Source organism: Papio anubis, chromosome 3 (genome assembly GCF_008728515.1).
Source record: "Papio anubis isolate 15944 chromosome 3, Panubis1.0, whole genome shotgun sequence".
In the NCBI taxonomy this organism is placed as follows: domain Eukaryota; kingdom Metazoa; phylum Chordata; class Mammalia; order Primates; family Cercopithecidae; genus Papio; species Papio anubis.
In genome coordinates this window covers 82,977,010-82,998,253 of record NC_044978.1, presented here as the reverse complement: position 1 = coordinate 82,998,253, position 21,244 = coordinate 82,977,010, and the positions used below count along the sequence as shown (strand labels likewise).

Below are 21,244 nucleotides of genomic sequence, written 5' to 3'. Positions count from 1 at the left end.
TCAACAGCCAAAAAGAAATATGAAATTAAACCCATAGTTCTCTCATAGATAACATAACTAAATAGCATTAACTGATACAAAAATGATGTTTAGATATCATTATTTTCTTTGCTAAATCTATTGATACTTTGAATGGCATCACCATCCCCCAAATCAAACAGTCGAAAATCTCATTTCCAACATCTTATTAGTAGCAACATCCAATATTCTGCTGTTCTTATAAATCCTGTACTCACATTTTTATTCCCATTACCCCTTGCCTATTTCAGATATTGATTTGTCTTGAGCTTAAACTACTGTAGTAACTGTTTTCTCCAACTTTTGTCTTTTCTCTTGGAAATACACTTGATTTACAATATTGACAGAGAAAAAATTTAAAAGCAAAGCGTTCTGATTATCATATCCTTTCTGAGAAACTTTCCGTGACAGCCTATAGGACAAAGCCCGTATTTCTCAGTTCAGTCCTCATGAACAGAACCTAACTACTTTAATTCTAACCAAACGAAATCATGCATGTTACCAATATGTTTTCTATCTCCTGTAGTTTTCTCTTTCTAAATACCTTTTTCTCCTTATTTTTGCACAAACATCCATTCTTCAAATGTTTCATCCATGAAATTTTCCCTTCCCATAGTATCTGTACATCTCTCATAACAGCAATTTGATTTTATATAAAATATTCTAATGAAAATGACTTCTATCTAAACAACTGATAGAAACGATGAGTATTATATTTATTTCATCTTTGAATCTTTTTTTTTTTTTTTTTTTTCCGGAGACAGTGTCTCATTCTGTCACTCAGGTCAGAGTGTAGTGGCACGATCTCAGCTCACTGTAAGCTCCGCCTCCTGGGTTCACACCATTCTCCTGCCTCAGGCTCCTGAGTAGCTGGGACTACAGGCGCCCGCCACGATGCCTGGCTAATGTTTTGTATTTTTAGTAGAGACGAGGTTTCACTGTGTTAGTCAGGATTGTCTGGATCTCCTGACCTCGTGATCTGCCCGCCTCGGCCTCCCAAAGTGCTGAGATTACAGGCGTGAGCCACCGCGCCGGGCTCATCTTTGAATCTCTTGCAACGATTAATAGAATGCTTGGAACATCACTTACATATTTGGTGAGTAAATGAATTTCAGAATTTTGCCAAACCTGGAGTAACTAGTATCAGCAGCAAATATGCTAAGGTGCCTTCTGTGGCACCCTAACCAGTGGCACCAGTATCTAACAATGCTTCCAAGTGTAAATGATATAGAATTTCCCTTTGTCAGCACACACTTTGAGAAAAGGGAAAGAAACAGCAACAAAAGTAATTTCTCTGGATTTTCTTCAGCATAGGCCCACTAAAACTGGTCTATTTAGGGAAAAGCTAGGGACCTCACTCTTTATGACAGGATATGAAAGAATGATTATACACATCAAATTTCTGGATAATTCAATCCTAATTTTGCGTGCAAGATTATCTCTACCCTCATCCATCCTTTACAATGCATTAAAGTAATTTTTCTGAAATAAAAATCTGAGCATGGCATAAACCAAATATATCTGGTTTAGAATTTTTTAAGTTTCTCACTGCCTTTGGAATAAAACCCAAATTTCTTAGCATGTTATGAGACATTTTCAATGAAGCTACTTTTACCTACTCTAGTCTCATTACTAATTCTCATATATTCCAGACATATTCATCCACAGTTCTTGTAACTTCCTAAAAGTGTCCTCCTCACCTTCTCTGGGCCTCAAACAATGTAGTTTTTCAATGCCTTCTTTCTCTTCTTTGCTGGGTTACTAACTTCTACTTGTTTTTTAAGACTCATGTCAGACATCACTTGGTTTAGGTGCCCATCCTATATTTCCAGGAATTTGGGTATGCTTCAGACATAGACCATTTCATATTATACTGCAATTATCTATTCCACATATCTATTTTAGTTATAAGACTGTGAGCTTCTGGTGGGCAGGGGTGCTGTAATTAAACTCTATTTTCCCATTGACTGGCAAAGCAGGTCCTTAAACAGGAATGGCTGGCTGATTGAATGAGACTGTATGGCACTCTAGGAACTGGGGTCATGGCTGGTTCACACAGCAAATAGAAACTCTTTAACAGCTAATATACCTTTCATAACTAACAATCCAGACATGACGACATTCCTCAGCAGTTGCTATCATATACTCCCACGTTATACAAAGCCCATTAAAATATGGGAATACAATTGGATGGAAATTTTAATTTAGATAGATTGAACCTAAGTCCAAATGAGATGAAAAAAATCTTACTAAACCTTCTCATCAGTATCTAGCCTGCTCTGATCATGAGTATCTTTAAATTGCTTTGAAGAAGTTTTTATAAATTAATTCTTAAGGACAAAGAGACAAGAGTAATACTAGTGTTCACTAAGGATGGATGTGCCATAATGAAATAATGAATACAATTGAGTTCATGTGTTTTTCAAAACACAAATTTAGGCCTGAGGTTGTCTTTGGTATAGTTTTAGATGCTAACATTTTTCAAAAAAATCAAAAGGTAAGAGTTTTACAAGTAAAGCTCAGCCTTGAGCAAAAACTCAGCCTTGATTTCAAGCAAATGAGTAACATTCCTTTAAAGTATTGCTGTTTACAGATAACATAAGTTGGATCCACAATTACATGACTAAGACCTCTCTTAATATGAACTCCAAGAAAACTGACACCCTAAATATTTATAACTATTAAAGAAAACAAGAGTTTGCTTGTGTATGACCATGGAAACTATTAACATCTGAAATTCATGTCACTACATGAGAAACATTTTCTATTGCCTCCTTATAAAATGCAATTTTTGTTTGCTTTGAAATTCTCAAAATACATTGAAGAACAAATATATCTGGCTTGATTTTTAACTAGATTAACATTTCATGTTTCTATCTTCTAAAAGCAAACAAAAAAATGTGATTTCAACAAAAACTGCTGTTTTGCCTCTCTGAGCCTTTGAATTTAGTATTAAAGAGTTTAGACCACATTAGGGTTTTTTCTTATACTGAAGTTTTGGGATTATGTTTTTATTGTTAGGTGGGTAAAGTCTGTCTTCATGTCCTTCAGCTTTCTTTTTCTGTATTCTCCATTCCCTTGGCCCACATTGGGGTTTAGGTAGTTCCCTAAGATTGTTGGCACCTTAATGTGCTGCTTCTCTCTTACAATCACAAAAACTGAACATAGGTTAAAATTTTGTCACCCGCAGGCTTTCTGTATTTTAACGGAGACTATTCATAACACAAGCTAAATGACTGAAGCCTTACAGTAGCGTTTCAGGCATCAAGTGACGGTTCTGAAGGGGGCGTGGTGGTAGTGGTGAGGCCGTCCCTTAAATTTATTGGTAGACAGCTTATTTTGCCTGTGGATAAGATTGCCTCCCTACCTTTCATAAGGTATCACTTAAATCATTTTACATAGGTTAAAAAAAAGATGAGATGAAATATATTCTTAGACATTAAATCTCCTGGAAGCACAATTTAGGAAAAAAAAATTTCACCTATATAAAGAGGTAAGAACTGTGTTAGACAGACTTCCCATTTAAATGATGTATAAAAGCAAAACAGAAGATAAACATGATACAGGGACATTATAAGTAATGTGAACAACATTTCAAAAATAATTTACTTCCTCTGGGGAAGGAAAAGGTATTAGAGAAAGTTTCTTTTTTTTTCCATATTGTGCAGGGTCACATTTTGTGGCAAGGGAGAAATAAAATTATTTCAAAAATATCCTAGTATTAAATATGTAATTACTTTTTAAACAGATTGTTAAAGTCACATAAATCCTAGACTTTAATTGTGAAGATTTACGTTGGTAAGAATTAAGAGTTACTGTACAAAGATAATTATTTTAAAAATATAATTAAAATTTCAATAGGCTTTAAAAAACATCAGCATATTAGTAGTTTTAGGGAAACTTTTATTAAACCGGTTTTGAATGAATTAAATATTATAAATTATATCAATATAGTAGGAAAGGATCTTTCTATCATGTTTCCTCCCTCAAAGTGTTGCAATATTGCTTTCTAAAATTTGAAATACTTCAACTTTCCTTGATTCTGTGGCTACATCTGTATAAAGATAACCACAGGTAGATTTGTTCAGTTGGGATCTGGGATTAGGCCTCTTATACACACAGGTACTGAAGGTAATAGCTTATTTTGTGTATAAGATTTGAAGAAATGTGTATAGCATCTGAATGAATATATATCGTTTAGAGGCATCAATGCATGTCTCGCTGACTCATTAATTTCTATTAATTTCAATCTGGTTTATGCTCTACTGTCCTACACAGAGACCAGATAGGCACCTGCCAAATAGTGTAAAATTCAGAAGCACAAGACTGTCTCTGCCAAGTACTAGTTATATGGCCTTGGGAAAGTTGCTTAACCTCTTTAAGCTTCAGTTTATCAGTAAAACAGAGATAACAACAGTATCTACATCATAAGACCAGCACCAAGCTTGGCACAGTGTAAGAACTTAAAGACTGCTATTATTAGAAGTCAATTTACTTCAGTCTATTCAAGAAGCAGCTAGTGTGCGTGACCAGAAGCAGCTAGTGTGCATGGTTCTCATGGAGAAAATCAGAAGAGGGCAAGTAAATACCACACCTTCAGCTGAAGCATCCAGGTATTTACAGTGGGACTAGTCAAGGAAACAACTTGACCCACAGAGAATGAAGAAAAGTAAGGACAATGACGCACCTGGGAACAACATGGAAGCAGGGGATACTCCCCCACCCAAGGGAAGTGGTGAGTGAACGAGCGGCCACAGGAAAACACACTTCTCTCACAGGTCTTTGCAACCCTCAGGTCAGGAGATCTCCTTGTGAACCCACTCCACCAGGGCCTTCAGTCTTCAGTCTGACGGACAGATCTACATGAAGTCTTGGCAGAGCAACTGCTCAGGCATAGGTGGAGACCCTCAAGCTTTAGATTATTACTGGGTTTTCTGGCAAAAGTAGCTGCAGCTTCGGCAAAGTAGAAGGTTAGACTCCTGTACATACCCGTAGGAAAGAGGCCGAATCCAGAAGGCTGAGTAGTAACAACCTGCAGGCCCCACTTCCACGGCATCTCACAAGATAAGACCTATTGGCTTGGGATCCAGCCAGCTACCAGCAGTGGCACTGCACCTCCCTAAGAAGGAGTTCCCAGGGAGAGGGGTGGGTTGCTATCTTTGCTGTCCAGACACCTTAGCCATTCCAGCCTTCAGGCTTTGGAGAGTCTGAGCTGACTCAGGGCAGAAGGAATCCCACAGCACAGCATAGATGCTCTACCAAAATGTGGCCAGACTGCAGACTGCTTTTTTAAGCAGGTTCTGATCCTGTTCCTCCTCACTGGGCAGGACCTCTCAACCAGGGTCTCCAGCCACTTTGTACAGGTGCCCTTAAACCAGCAATAGGTCCACACCTCCCTGGGACAAAGCTCCCAGAGCGAGGAACAGGCTGCCATCTTTGCTGTTTCACAGCCTTCACTGGTGACACCTCCAGGTTCTGGAAAATCTGAGATGATTAGGGCCTAGAGTGGGCCGCAAGCATACTGCAGCAGCCCTACAGAAAAGTGGCCAGACTATTACATGGGTTCCTGTTCTCATATCTCCTTACTGGGCAGATCCTCTAGGCCTGAGGTTCCAGCCACTCCCCACCAGAACTATTGAGCCAGTACAAACTCAGCAACTCCCTGCACAGAGCCTCCAGGGGCAAATAAAAGCCTCTCTGCCATTGTCTCTGCAGTGGAACTGCCCTTGCCACCTTTGAACTAATGAAGAAGCAAAGACCTTAAGTGCCTTATCCATACCTCCAACAAACTGCAGTTGAACCAAGGAGAGGAGGCCAGTCCATCTCCCACAGGTCCCACACACTCCCCAAAGCTCATCACCAGTCAGGAAACTCCTGGCTTGGGCCCACAGAACAAACTTCCATTTTGGGCTGACTTCGCTGAGTGATTGCTGACCTGTATCTCTCTGGGGAGGAGCCCCCAGGAGTCAAGAAAATGACCCTTGACCACAACCACTACTAAGATCTCTTCCTCTACTGCCTCTAAGCTGTGGAAGGAATATAAACTCTGAGATTATCCCAGAGCTGCAGTGGGCAGTCCAGAGTGCCAAGTCATGAACTATAGCAGGCACTCAAGGGGGAGAGGAGCCCATACTTTCAGAGCACTGAGAGGGAACATGGCTGCAACTCTGAGGAAACATAAGGGAGCCAAACTACTGAACAAAAGTCTACCAACTGACCAATAAGCCTAAGTGTCAGCTGCTGGATAAACCCCAAAGCTTCAACACAAAAAATACCTCACTAACATACCCCACTCTAAAACCAAAGACAGGAAGTCAGCTTCCAATAAAGACCCTATACAAATACTCATCCCAGTGAAAATATCCAGAAAAGAAGTCTATTGACTGTACTTAATCTATACCACAGTTAAAGGAACACCCACATGCAGAGGTGAGAAAGAACCAATGCAAGAACTCCAGTAACTAAAGTGGCCAGGGTGTCATATGTCCTCCAAATGGCTGCACCAGTTCTCCAACAAGAATTCTTAATCATGCTGAACTGGCTGGAATGACAGAAATAGAATTCAGAATATGGACAGGAACAAAGATAATCGAAATTCAGGAGGATGGCAAAACCCAATCCAAGAAAATTAAGAATCACAATAAAGTGATACAGTAGCTGAAGGATGAAATAGCTAGTATAAAAAAGAACTTAACAAATTGGACAGAGATGAAAAACACAAGAATTTTACAATGCAATCACCAGTATTAACCAAGAATAAACCAAGCTGATGAAAGAATCTCACAATTTGAAAGCTGGTTCTTTGAAATAAGACGTCAGACTAAAATAATAATAAAAAAAAGAATAAAAAGTAATGAACAAAGCCTCCAAAATGTATGAAATTATGTAAAGAAACTGAATATATAAATCATTGGCATCCCTGAAAGAGAGGGGGAGAGAGCAAACAACTTGGAAAATGCATTTCAGGATTCTTCCATGAAAACTTCCCTAACCTTGTAGAGAGGCCAAGAGTCAAATTCAGGAAATACAGAGAACTCCTGCAAGATTCTACACAAGATCATACCCAAGACACATAACTGTCAAATTTTCCAAGGTTGAAATGAGAGAAAGAATGTTAAAGGCATCTAGCGAGAAAGGGCAGGTCACCTGCAAAGGGATTCCCATCAGGCTAACAGCAGACCTCTCGGCTGAAACCCTACAAGCCAGAAGAGATTAGGGGACTATATTGAATATTCTGAAAGAAAAAAGTCTTCAACCAAGAATTTCATATCTAGCTAAACTAAACTCTCTAAGTGAAGAAGAAATAAGATCTTTTTCAGATAAGCAAATATTAAGGGACTTCATTACTACCAGACCTGCCTTATAAGAGATCTTGAAAGGAGCACTAAATATAGAAAAATCACTACCAGCGAATACAAAAACACACTTAAACACAGACCAATGTCACTGTAAAGCAACCACACAAACAGGCCAACATAACCACCAGCTAACAGCACAATGACAAAACCCAATCCACACATATCAATACGAATCTTGAATGTAAATGGTCCAAATACCCCACTTAAAAGGAACAGAGTGGTAAGCAGGATAAAAAAGTAAGACCCAATAATATGCTGTCTTCAAGAGACGTATCTCACACATAATGACACTCATAAGCTCAAAATAAAGGGATGGAGAAAAATCTACCAAGAAAATAAAACACAGAAAAAAGCAGGGGTTGCAATCCTAATTTCAGATAAAACAGATTTCAAACCAACAGTGATTAAAAAAAAAAAGACAAGGGCATTATATAATGGTAAAGGGTTCAATTTAACAAGACCTAACTATTCTAAATACATATGAACCCAATACAGGAGCACCCAGATTCATAAAGCAAGTTCTTAGAGACCTACAAAGAGACATCGACTCTCACAAAATCATAGTGGAAGACTTCAACACTACAGTGACAGTATTATACAGATCACTGAAGCAGAAAATTAACAAGATATTCAGGACCCAAACTCAGCATTAGACCAAATGAATCTGATATAACTTTACAGACGTCTCCACCCAAAACCAAAAGAATATACATTCTTCTCATCACCACATGGCACATACTCTAAAATCGACCACATAACTAGACATAAAACAATCCTCAATAAATGTATAAGAACTGAAGTCATTCCAAACATTCTCTCAGACCACAGCACAATGAAAATAGAAGTCAACACCATAAAAATCACTCAAAACCATACAATTACATAGAAATTAAACAACATGCTCCTGATTAACTTTTGGGTAAAAAATAAAAGGCAGAAATCAAGAAGTTCTTTTAAAATAAAGAGAACAAAGATACAACATACCAGAATCTCTGGGACACAGTTAAGGCAGTGTTAAGAGGGAAATACATACCACCAAATGTCCACATCAAAAAGTTAGAAAGATGTTAAATTAACAACCTAACTTCACAACTGAAATAATTAGAAAAATGGGACTAAAACAACCTCAAAGCTAATAAAACGTGAGAAATAATTAAAAAACAAATCAGGGGTGAAGTGAAGGAAATCAAAAAATGAAAAACCATTCAAAAGAGCAATAAATTCAGGAGTTGGTTTTTTGAAAAAAATTGATAAGATAGGCTACTAGTTAGACTAAGAAGAAAGAAGATCCAAATAACACAATTAGAAATGACTAATGAAATATAACCACTGACCCCACAGAAATAAAAATAACCATATGCTCTATGTACACAAACTAGAAAACCTAGAAGAGATGGATAAATTCCTGGACATATACACCCTCCCAAGACTGAGCCAGTAAGAAACTGATTCCCTGAACAGACCAATAATGATCTTTGAAATTCAATCAGTAATAAATAGCCTACCAACCAAAAAAAGCCCAGGACCTGATGGATTCAAAACCAAATTCTACGAAATGTACAAGGAAGAGCTGGTACCATTCCTACTGAAACTATTCCAAAAAAATTTAGAAGAAGGGACTTCTACCTAACTCATTCTATGAGGCCAGCATCAACTTCATACCAAAGCCTGGCAGAGACACAATAAAAAAAATAAAACTTCAGGCCAACATCCTTGATGAACATCGATGCAAAAATCCTCAATGAAATATTTGTAAACCTAATCCAGCAGCACATCAAAAAGCTACTTCACCATGATCGAGTAGGCTTCATCCCTGGGATGCAAGATTGGCTCGACATGCAAAAAATCAATAAATGTGATTCATTACATAAGCAGAACTAAAGACAGAAACCATATAATTAACTCAACAGATGCAGAAAAGACTTTTGATAAAATTAAACATCCATTCACGTTAACAACTCTCAATAAACTAGCTATTGAAGGAATATACTTCAAAATAATAAGAGCTATCTATGACAAAACCACAGCCAACATTATACTGAATGGGCACAAGCTGGAAGCATTCCCCTTGAAAACTGGCACAAGACAAGAATGCCCTCTCTCACCACTTCTATGCAACACACTATTGAAAGACCGAGTCAGAACAATGAGGCAAGAGAAAGAAATAAAGTGCATTCAAATAGTGAGAGAAGAAGTCATACTATCTCTGTAGATGACATGATTCTATATCTAGAAAAACATGCAGTCTTGACCCAAAAGCTCCTTCAGCTGATAAACAACTTCAGTGAGGTTGCAGGATACAAAATCAATGTACAAAAATCACCTATACACCAATGACAACCAACCTGAAAGCAAAATCAGAAAGGCAATCCCATTCACAATTGCCCCCCCAAAACACACACTCCCTAGGAGTACAGCACACCAGGGAAGTGAAGGACCTCTAAAATGAGAATTACAGAACACTACTCAAAGAAATCAGAGAAGACACAAACAAATGGAAAGACATCCCATGCTTATGGATAGGAAGGATCAATATCATGAAAATGGCTGTACTGCCCAAAGCAATATACAGTTTCAATGCTATTCCTATCAAACTACCAATGACAATATTCACAGAACAAGAAAAAACTATTTTAAAATTCATATGGAACCAAAAAAGGGCCTGAATATCCAAGACAATGCTAAGCAAAAAGAACAAAGCTGGAGACATCATGCTACCCAACTTCAAACTATACCGCAAGGCTACAGTAACCAAAACAGCATGGCACTGGTAAAGAAACAGGCACACAGACTAATGGAACAGACTAGAGAGCCTAGAAATAAGGCCACACATCTAAGACCATCTGATCTTTGACAAAGCTGACAAAAAACAAGAAATGGGAAAAAGACTCCCTATTAAATAAATAGTGCTGGGATAACTGACTAGCCGTATGCAGAAGATTGAAGATGGAACTCTTCCTTATACCATATACAAAAATCTACTCAAGGTGGGTTAAAAGACTTTAATGTAAAACCCCAAACTATAAAAACTCTGGAAGACAACCTAGGCAATACTATCCTAAACCTAGGAATGGGCTTAGATTTCAGGACAAAGAAACCAAAAGCAATCACAACAAAAGCAAAAATTGACAAATGGGACCTAATTAAACTTAAGAGCTTCTGCAGAGCAAAAGAAACTATCAACAGAGTAAACAGACTGTAGGAGATCGGTCAGGGTCATGGGAAAAATTGTAGAAAGATACAAACCTTCTTGGAAGGCCAGGAGGTTTTACAAAAGCTTCAGAAAGGCATTTGGCTGAAGGCAGCCAAACCCTCTTATCCGGAGCCTGAGAGCGAAGGTTAGATAACAAGTGGATATAAAGGAATTGATCTAGATAAGTTAGTTTACTTAGGCCTTGGAACCTGGTCTTTAATCATCCGTGTGCAGGACTGCTCTCGCAGGGGATGGCGACCATATTAATTACCCATAAGTGTGTTGACTCAAAGCCTTTGTCATTAAATCTATACTAAATAAATGCTTGTCAGGGCCGCGGCTGCTACAACTCTTTCTGTCAGTGGTCTGGTCCCCTAGCCCACTCTTTCACTGGATACCTGTGTCTGAGTGCATTCTTTAATCTGTCATTCTGCCAGGGTCTGCAGGTCAGACCTGGCAGGTGGTGCTCCACATGAGGAATGCTGCAACGGATCGTGACAGAACCCTCAAAAATGAAGGTGAAAAGACTGCACAGTCAGTAAGTCATTGGTGCCCACTTGGGATTTCCAAGTTTGAGGGAACCGTTCAGGCTAGGGTTTCATCATAAGACAACAGTTATCAGTTCAACAGCAACAGTATATAAAAGTATTGAAACAGCTGCTTAAAGCTAGCAGAGCCTCAGTTTTGCAGGCTCAGTTAAGAGACCTAGTGTACACTATTGTTTCCCATAACCCATGGTTCCTGAAAGAAGGTACTCTAGACGTAGAGCTCTGGGAACAAGTGGATAGAAATCTTAAACAATATGATGCACAAAAGCAATGGGTCTCAATAACATCTTTAATGTTATGGGCTTTGGTTACGGTGGCTCTGGTCCTGCTCTACACAGAAGAGCCTAAAAAGGGAAGAGAGGAGGAACTGTCATCTACCTTACTGCCTCCATCTCCCTCAGCCCCGCTGTTTCCGGGAAAAAATAACAAAGAGGAAACGGAGGTTTTGCCAGAGCCCCCTCCTCCAATAAATTGGAAAAAAGACAAGGGATATGCTATAGCTATGGGACCTTGTCTTAGGCAAGAGGCATTAGATGGGGAGCTCTTATCCTGGCTGGTAATGCAAGATTGACAAGGCAATCAGGTACATGAACCCATTTCTTTTAATGCTTATAAAGAGCTAAGAAAAATCTTTAAAGGAAACGGAGCCACTAGCCCATTTACAAGAGGGTTAACTGAGGTCACTCTGCAGACCTCTTTCAAATAATGGCCACTGTTATTTCTCCCTTACCCCTAACGTGGCTCTCTCAAAATCCTATTTGCGTAGAACAGTTGCCTTTAAAGGGAGAGAAATTACAAAGAGCCCATGAATTAGCTGAGGAACAATTAAAAGCCATATAGAACCATCAAACAGTCTTTGGAATTTGCCCATTTTCATCATTCCCCAAAAGTCTGGTAAATGGAGACTTTCGCATGACTTATGTGCTATTAATGTTAAGTTGCAACCTATGGGGCCCCTTCAGCAGGCCGCCACTGCCCCCGCACGTGGCAATTCCTTGAGAATGGCCTACAATCATTACTGACTTAAAAGACTGCTCTTATACTATTCCCCTTGCAGAACAGGACGGATAAAAATTTGCATTTACAATAACAGCTCTTAATAGTGAAAGGCCAGCTCACTGATTTCATTGGAAAGTGCTTCCTCAGGGAATGTTTAACAGTCCTACCATGTGTCAATATCATGTAAATCAAGCTTTGTTCCCCAGTAGAAAATAATTTCCTAATTGCAGGATTATTCATTTTATGGATGATATTTTACTAGCAGCCCCAACAGAGCCAGTATTTTTAAAGTTACATGCCTCTGTCATAAAGAATACAAAGTTAAGAGGTTTAATCATAGAACCTGAAAAAGTACAGATGTCTTCTCCTTGGAAATATCGAAATATCTTGGGTACATTCTAACTTCCCAGTCAGTAAGACCTCAAAAGGTTAAATTAAATACTAGCAACTTACATACCTTAAATGATTATCAGAAATTACTAGGCAATATTAACTGGCTTTGCCCCACCTTGGGCATAACTACTGATAAGTTACAGAATCTGTTTTCTATCTTAAAAGGCAATGCTGCCCTATACTCTCCCAGGTATTTAACTCCTGCAGCAGAAAGGGAAATTGAAGAGATAGAGCAAGCTATTTCTCAGAGACAACTAGATTGCATTGATCTATGGTATTCAGTTCAATTATTTGTTTTTCCCACTAAACACTCCCCTACAGATGACCCCAGGGCTATGCTTCCTAGAAGGGGTTTTTTGCTCACATACCAGGACTAAAACACTCTCTCCCTATATCCAGTTATTCAGTGAAGTCATCTATTCAGGCTGCAGACGATGCAATCAGTTGCTAGGTTATGACCCTGATATCATCAGGATTCCTTTAAGTAAAAAGCAATTCAAGGCAGTATTGCCTTATCTATGGACCCGCAAATAGCACTCTCTGATTACAAAGGCCATATAGAGCATGCCCTTCCTGCTGACAAACTCCTTTAGTTCTTATCTTGTACTTCTGTGGTTTTGCCTACTAAAATAGTTCAATCCCCCATACCTAATGCTTTAACACTGTTTACTGATGGCTCTGGTAAACATGGAAAAGAGGCTGTCTGGTGGAGACCACATAATTCCCTCACTTGTTCTGGATTTACTAGCACTCAGAGAGCTGAGGTTGGAGCCTTACTATTGGCCTTGGAAACTTTTTCCGTTCAGCTCATCAATATTGTTAGTGAGTCTGCTTACTCTGTTTATTGCAGAAACTTGAGACAGCCCTCATTAAGTCCACCTTGGAGCCCAGCCTGTATGCACTTTTTCTCCGACTTCAGCATTTGCTAGATCAATATACACATCCTATTTTTATCACACATATTTGAGCCCACAGCTCGCTGCCTGGCCCACTGGCTTATGGCAATGATTAAGCAGACCTACAAGTTAGAACATCACTGCTTGACCACGCCACCCAATTGCATCATTTTTTTCACCAAAACTGGAGAAACTTATTGAAGCAATTTCAACTTACCCAGAGACTAGCTAAACAAATTACCCAGCAATGCCCAGATTGCTGGCTCACAGGTATATCCCTCCTTCTACAGGTGTTAACCCTAGAGGACTAGAACCTCATCAGTTATGGCAAACAGATGTGTTACACATGTGCCTGAATTTGAAAAACTAAGATATGTACATGTATCCATTAAAAACTATTCTCAATTAGCGCTCATGCCTTTCCTGGAGAGTCCACCCGATATGTCATTAAACATCTTCTTTTAACTTTTGCATTTATGGGGCAGCCTACAAAAATTAAAACTGAGGCCGGGCGCGGTGGCTCAAGCCTGTAATCCCAGCACTTTGGGAGGCCGAGACGGACGGATCACAAGGTCAGGAGATCGAGACCATCCTGGCTAACACGGTGAAACCCCGTCTCTACTAAAAAAAATGCAAAAAAAACTAGCCGGGCGGGTTGGCGGGCGCCTGTAGTCCCAGCTACTCGGGAGGCTGAGGTAGGAGAATGGCGTAAACCTGGGAGGTGGAGCTTGCAGTGAGCTGAGATCCCGCCACTGCACCCCAGCCTGGGCGACAGAGCAAGACTCCGTCTCAAAAAAAAAAAAAAAAAAAAAAAAAAAAAAAATTAAAACTGATAATGGTCTGGCTTATGCCAGCTCACAATTTCAACGATTTTGTCACAGTGGACTATCCAATATTCCACAGGCATCCCATATAACCCCCAAGGAGAGGCCATAGTAGAACGTACCCCCTCTGCCCTTAAAAATATGCTCAGAAAACAAAAAAGGGGGAATATGAGTAAGGACCCTGCAACACTATTAGCACAAGCCTTATTTACCCTTAATTTAAAAAATTTAGATGATAAATTTCAATCAGCTGTAGAAAAGCACTTTGCTAAAACCTCTCAAGACATAAAATCTGCAGTTTTATGGAAAGATGTAAACAGTAATGTATGGTGTGGTCCAAATGAATTGTTAACATGGGGGAGAGGATATGTTTGTGTTCACACCCCCTCAGGTCCTCTTTGGATTCCAGCACGACATATGAAACCTTACCATAGCATGGCTAGGACACAACCCAGTACCAGAAATAAAGAAAATGACCCTACAGGACCTACAGCCCCAGACAATGTGGCTTCCTGGGACAACACAGGCCCTGGACAGGACTCTTAAGAAGAGAAATTAAAAGACTGAGCAAATCTGCTCTGGACACAGACACCATTCACTCCAGATAATTTGTTCCTTCCTATGCTTTATTAACTTTTTTAACTCTTTCACTTTACCTGCAACCCCCACCTGCTACTCTCTATTGGGCTCATCTCTTAGATACACCTTTCTTCAGCCCTATTACTTAAACAAACACCCCCTTCTCAGCTTCTAACAACACAACTGCTTAGCTAAGAGAGATTGACATGTCCCAAATGGGGTTCCTCAATAACAGCACACATTGGACTAAGGTGCCAAGTAATACTACATGTCACTCCTTAATTGGAAAAGAATGTTGCTAATTATGCTCATATTTGCCTTCTATTATTTACTAATTCTAGGATGCAAAGTTGGAATGCGAGCAGTGCCTGCCATGCCTGACAAAGTTGTTGCTACACACATCTGTACTCTTCAATCAACAAAACCTGATGCTAAAAACAGAAAAGGGGGAGATGTAGGAGATAGGGTGGTGGGAAAAATTGTAGAAAGATGCAAACCTTCTCGGAAGGCAGGGAGCTTTTACAAAAGTTTCGGAAATGGATTCGGCTGAAGGTAGCCAAACCCTCTTATCCAGAGCCTGAGAGCAAAGGTTAGATAACAAAGAAATATAAATGAATTAATCTAGATAAGTTAGTTTACTTAGGCCTTGGAACCTGGCCTTTAATCATCCACACACATGACTGCTATCTCTGGGCAGAGTAACCATGTTACTTATGCAAAAGTGTGTTGACTCAAAGCCTTTGTTATTAAATCTGTACTAAATAAATGCCTACAGCACCAACTTGTCAAGGCCACAGCTGCTGACTCTTTATAGCACCCTCCTCGGGGTCTGTAAATGGCCAGGTCCCCTAGCCCTCTTTTTCACTGGACACCCATGTCTGAGTGCATTCTTATTACATCAGTCATTTGGCCAGGGTCTGCAGGTCGGACCTGGCAACAGACAACCTACAGAATGGGAGAATTATCTTTAAGATTAAAATAGGATATTATAATGCTATTTTGTATGGTTTTATGGGAGAATGGCTATGAATAAAGACTCAAACAAAAGAAATACAAATTAAAAAGTTAGAAAACATTAAACAGATTCTAAACTCTTGAAGTATAAAGTCAGAAGAACTTTTAGACTATGGGTTCTTGACCAGTTAAATAGAATTTAATGCCTCTTTTGGGAGTCCACTCATCCACTCTGCAAAGAATTTCCAGTATTGCTGAAACCCTAACAATCAGGGAGATCAACATTTACACTATCTCCAAACTCAGAAAAATAGAAAGTAGCAACTTTTCACAAAATGATGAGAATATATCTTTGAAATTGTGGGCTCTCAAATTGTACTTTCAGAAACCAAAGATTTTATGAATTAATAAAGTCTGTAAATTATAATTTGAATCTCATTTCAAAAATTGGAATTGAAAATATGAACATGAAAACTTATTGCTGATTGAGTAGCCTTAATCCAAAACTATAAAATCTGAAATGCTCCAAAATCAAACTTTTTGAGTAACAACATTAGGCTCAAAGGAAATGCTCATTAGAGCCTTTTGGATTAGATATTCTGAACTGGTAAGTATATATATAATGGAAATATTCCAAAATCCTAAAAAATATGAAACCTGAAATACTGTCACAAACATTTTGGACACAGGATACTCAACCTGTATATGCCAATTTTAGCATATAAGAAACCATTAACCTGCTAACCCTCCTTTATAGCATTTATAGTTAGTAAATGCTATAAATTTGAACTTATGAAGCAAATTAGTTATAATAAAATTCATTTACATTTTATATATTGAGTTTCTAAGAAAGATTTTAAGACTTGCTCTGTTTTTAAACAAAGTGAAAATCATTTATCTAGATTCTCGAAAATACACAATCAAAGAATTTGAAGAGAATGAAAATAAAAGAAGAGGAGACTGAGCTGTTACTTTTTGTAACTGTTCATACTCCAATGCCAATGAAACCCACTGGCTGTTACAGTATGTTCAATAGTAAAATCTTTGCAAATAACACTTTGCAGTTAGTAAAAATACATGTTCTATATAAGCCAGTGTTTTGAAAATTATAATGAACACAAGGTCAATGTTGAGATGTAGCAAACTTTTTCTCTAGGCTATGAGGTAGAACAGGTGTATACTTACTCTTCATCTTTGCCACAATTCCTATCTATAGCATGAAGGATTCAAATGCCTTCAAGAATAGCAATATACACTAGAGAAACACAAAAAGCAAGAAAATATTCTAATATTCTGGTGGTGTTTGGAAAATATCATAAGGTCTCTGGCATGTAATGTTATCTTATAAAACCTTATGTAAGACCATTCTGACATCCAGTTTGAGAGTAATTTAACTACTTAAATTCAGAAGAATCCCAGAATTTTTTTTTTAACCACGCACCATTTAAATGAAAGGATGCAATACAAATAAGCAGTACCACCCTTTAAAACAGCATATGGAAAGGATACTCTTCACTGTTCCGGATGTCAACCACCAGGAGCTTTGGTTTACTGGACTTTGTTTTCTTGGTGGGTGTTTTGAAGTGGCCTGTCATTGTGAGCTCACACAAGTCAATCAGGTCCTCTGCTGAAATCCGTGGTGATACTTCTGACTTTAGGTCATTTAATGGGATGGATTCTCTTGACTGAAAAAAAAATGTACAAACAAAAAAATATTGAGAATATCATAGAAAAACAGATTATCCCCAGTAATAGAATATCTTGATACCAAAGAATACAGCATATAAGAGAAGAGGAAACTATCTAATTTTCAGTCTATTGTGTAATTCAGTGGTCTCCAGCCCCCAGGCCATGGACTGGTACTGGTCCATGGCCTGTTAGAGACTGGGCTACACAGCAGGAAGTGAGCGGCAAGCGAGTCAGCAAAGTTGCATCTGTATTTACAGTTGCTCCCCATTGCTCCATTACCGTCTGAGCTCTGCCTCCTGTCAGATCAGTGGTGGAATTAGATTTTCATAGGAGTACAAACGCTGTTGTGAACTGCATATGTGAGGGGTCTAGGTTGCATGCTCTTTATGAGAGTCTAATGCTTGATGATCTGTCACTGTCTCCCATCACCTCCAGATAGGACCATCTAGTTGCAGTAAAACAAGCTCAGGGCTCCCACTGATTCTACCTTATGGTAAGATGTATAATTATTTCATTTTATATTACAATGTAATAATAATACAAATAAAGTGCATGATAAATGTAATGTGCTTGATTCATCCTGAAACCATCCCCCCAACCCCAAACCCAGTCCATGGAAACACTGTCTTCCAGGAAAACAGTCCCTGGTGCCAAAATGGCTGGGGACCGCTAGCGTAACTGATTCTTTACTATTGAGGTTTACTTCTTTATTATTTACACCTATAGGAAAGCATTATTGTTTTGACTTACTGCTCATGTTTTGACTACATGTTTTGACTGACTCAAACATGTAGAAAGAGATGAGGCAAAGTTTTCTTTATGAGAGTGCTGTGTCTTTAGAAAAAACAGCTCTTTTAAGTACATTTCACTTTTCTTTAAATATAAATTACTGTTGTTTTGAAATGTATTAATTTTAACTCAGGTAATATGAGAAATTGCACTGTAATTAGGCATATATAGTAATTAAAGAAACTGGTTCTAATACATGTATTGGACTTTTATAATATAATTTATGTTATATATAAATGGTTGAGTGGAAACTTGATTCTCAGAGATGAATAAAGAGCATCCTAATGATTTCTTAAATAGTAAACCAAACTAACAATGTGTCTTAACTGTGAAGGAGGTAAACTCAAGACTCCAGGCTATCAAATCCATCCACTGGTTTGTGTCTATGACATGGCATAAAAATGATTCAGACTAAGGCCTGTTTACAATTATTCTCTGTTTCTTAGCAGAAAGAAGGATGAGCCTTCCCCCATAATAGGCAATGCAATACAACACAACTAAATTCAACACAAATTTATTGAGCACTAGTGATCTCTTGAAATCTTACGTGACATGACTTGAGAATTTAAACACTTAAAAAATTCAAGTAATTAAAATATAAGGAGTCAAAAAAGTTTTCATTTATATGTTTCATAAGTTATCAAAATAGTCTAATACTTATCTCATTTACTCATTTTCTCAGTTGCATTGTGGAATTCTACACTTAGAATGTCCATTTTAGAATTTCTAGGTAAGAAAAAATAAACCATACAAATCATTTACCAGACAGATTTATTTTTAAAAAATGGTTTTCAATTGGAGTTTGATGTCAGCTCTCACCCCGTGGGTCTCCTCAGTTGTACTCTGAATTATTCAGTGGTAAAGTGCTTGTTCTCTCATTTCATTAACTTTCAAATAGAAATGGAAATTGCTAAGCTTTATGGGGTTATGGCTTTCAATAAAAAATAGGCATTAAGCATCTTAATTTTTTAATATTAAGAATTAAAGCTACTTAAACATCCTGAAATTAAAAGTGCTTCAGAAAGATTAAAGAGTTTTGAAATCAGCAAGCCATACAATCAATGCTTCCATCTCCTTTTTCATTAGATTGCAGTCTCTACAGGTATTTTTTCCAGCCTTCACATGAAGTCATACATTTATGAAGATAAAATAAAGAACTTTTTGATTAATCTAGTTCCACTTTTAGTCATTTTGTGATGAATGTGGCATTTCAAACTGAAGTTTCATCTGAGTGAAAAGAGTGCCCTGACTAATGAAGAAGAGGATTTGTCCAAAGTATTTCCTATGAAGAACTGACTGATTTAAATAAAGATTTGACCTCGGCATTGGTTCCAATCAAATGCATCATATGGGAGGAGTTTTTCAAAGGAAAGAGTATTGCTATATGAAATGGTAAGAAGAGAAGGAGAGGAACTGCTGACAAATTTAAATGTTCTAAACTTCCATGAATGTGTATGTGTAAAGAACTTTAATGCATACAAGTTCTTCTGCAAATTAATTTTAGGAGATTAGTAAATTAAATTTAGAACAAATTATACTACTTTGCTTTATGCAGAAAATAATTACAATATGAAAAACACAGAATTTAGTTTTTCATAGTTTTATAAGCAAATTTACTATTCATTTAAAATTTCCACTTAGAGGCATAAAAGTAAAACTGCACAACTTTTGTCTTATTTAGTATTATAGATATTGTGTGTCTATATCACATTTTCCTTGTGTGAATGGGGGTTTCAAATTCATGAGACTTTGTTTATGGGTAATGGACAAGATTTAGGATAATTATAAAACAACACTGGAAATGTCCATCAATTTATCATTTCTGCCCAAAAGCCTTTAGATACACTGCATGTTAAGCTTAGATGTCCACCCAGAAATAAATCCATGTATTTACAGCCAACTGATTCTTGACAAAGCTGCCAAGAACTTTCAGTAGGGGAAGGGACAGTCTTTTCAATAAATGGTACTAGAAAAACTGAGTATCTATATGCTGAAAAATGAAACCAGACCCCTCTTACTACATGCAAAAATCAGATAAAGATGAATTAAAGACTTAAATATAAGACCTGAAACTATAAAGCTACTAGAAGAAAACATTGTGGAAATGCTTCAGGACATTGGTCTGGGAAATGACTGTTTGGATAAGACCTCAAAAGCACAGGCAACAGAAGCATAACTAGACATAGAATTACATCATTCTAAAAAGCTTCTTCACAGCAAAGAAAACATCTCAGTAAAGAGACAACTTACAGAATGGGAGAAAATATGTGCAAACTCTCCACCAGACAAGGGATTAATAACCAGAATATATAAGGAACTCAATAGCAATAATAAAATCATCTGATTTACGAATGGGCAAATGATCTGAATAAACATTTCTCAGGAAAAAATATGCAAATGGCCAAAAGGTACATGGGAAAAAAAAAGGTCAACACCACTAATCAACAGAGAAATGTAAATCAAAACCACAATGTGGTATCATCTCTCCTGGGTTAAAACTGCTGTTATCAAAAAGGCAAAAAACATGGATGTTAGCAAGGATGTGGAGAAAGGAGAATGCTGGTACTATGTTGGTGGGAATGTAAATTAGTATAGCCACTTTGGAAAACAGTATGGAGATTCCTCAAAAAACTAAAAACAGTTGCACCATATGATCCAGCCAGCAATCCCACTGCTAGGCATATACCCAAAAGAAAGGAAATGAGGATATCAAAGAAATATGCACTCCTATGTTCATTACAGCACTATTCACAATAGCCAAGATACAGAACCTAAATGTCTATCAATGGATGAATAAAGAAAATGTATATTTATTAATATACACAATGAATTACTATTCAGCCATTAAAAAAGAATGAAATCCGGCCAGGTGCAGTGGTTCATGCTTGTAATCCCATTATTTTATTGTGCCACTGCACTCTAGCCTGGGTGACAGATCGAAACTCCATCTCAAAAAAATAAAAATAAAAAAAAATAAAAGAATGAAATCCTATCATTTGCAGCA

At 37.8% G+C, this 21,244-nt stretch overlaps 1 protein-coding gene across 5 annotated transcripts in view; it reads right to left on the bottom strand.

The window, feature by feature from the left end:
* Positions 1-21,244, bottom strand: part of TBCK (TBC1 domain containing kinase) — a 237,214-nt gene that overhangs the window by 44,324 nt on the left and 171,646 nt on the right. For all 5 annotated transcript variants that reach the window (XR_002522144.2, XM_009207317.4, XM_009207318.4 and 2 more), the window contains one exon: positions 17,272-17,447. Coding sequence is in view for 4 of the 5 variants with exons in the window: in XM_009207317.4 (XP_009205581.4) it covers positions 17,272-17,447 (176 nt within the window). In the remaining variant the exon portion in view is untranslated. The remainder of the gene's footprint in view (positions 1-17,271; positions 17,448-21,244) is intronic.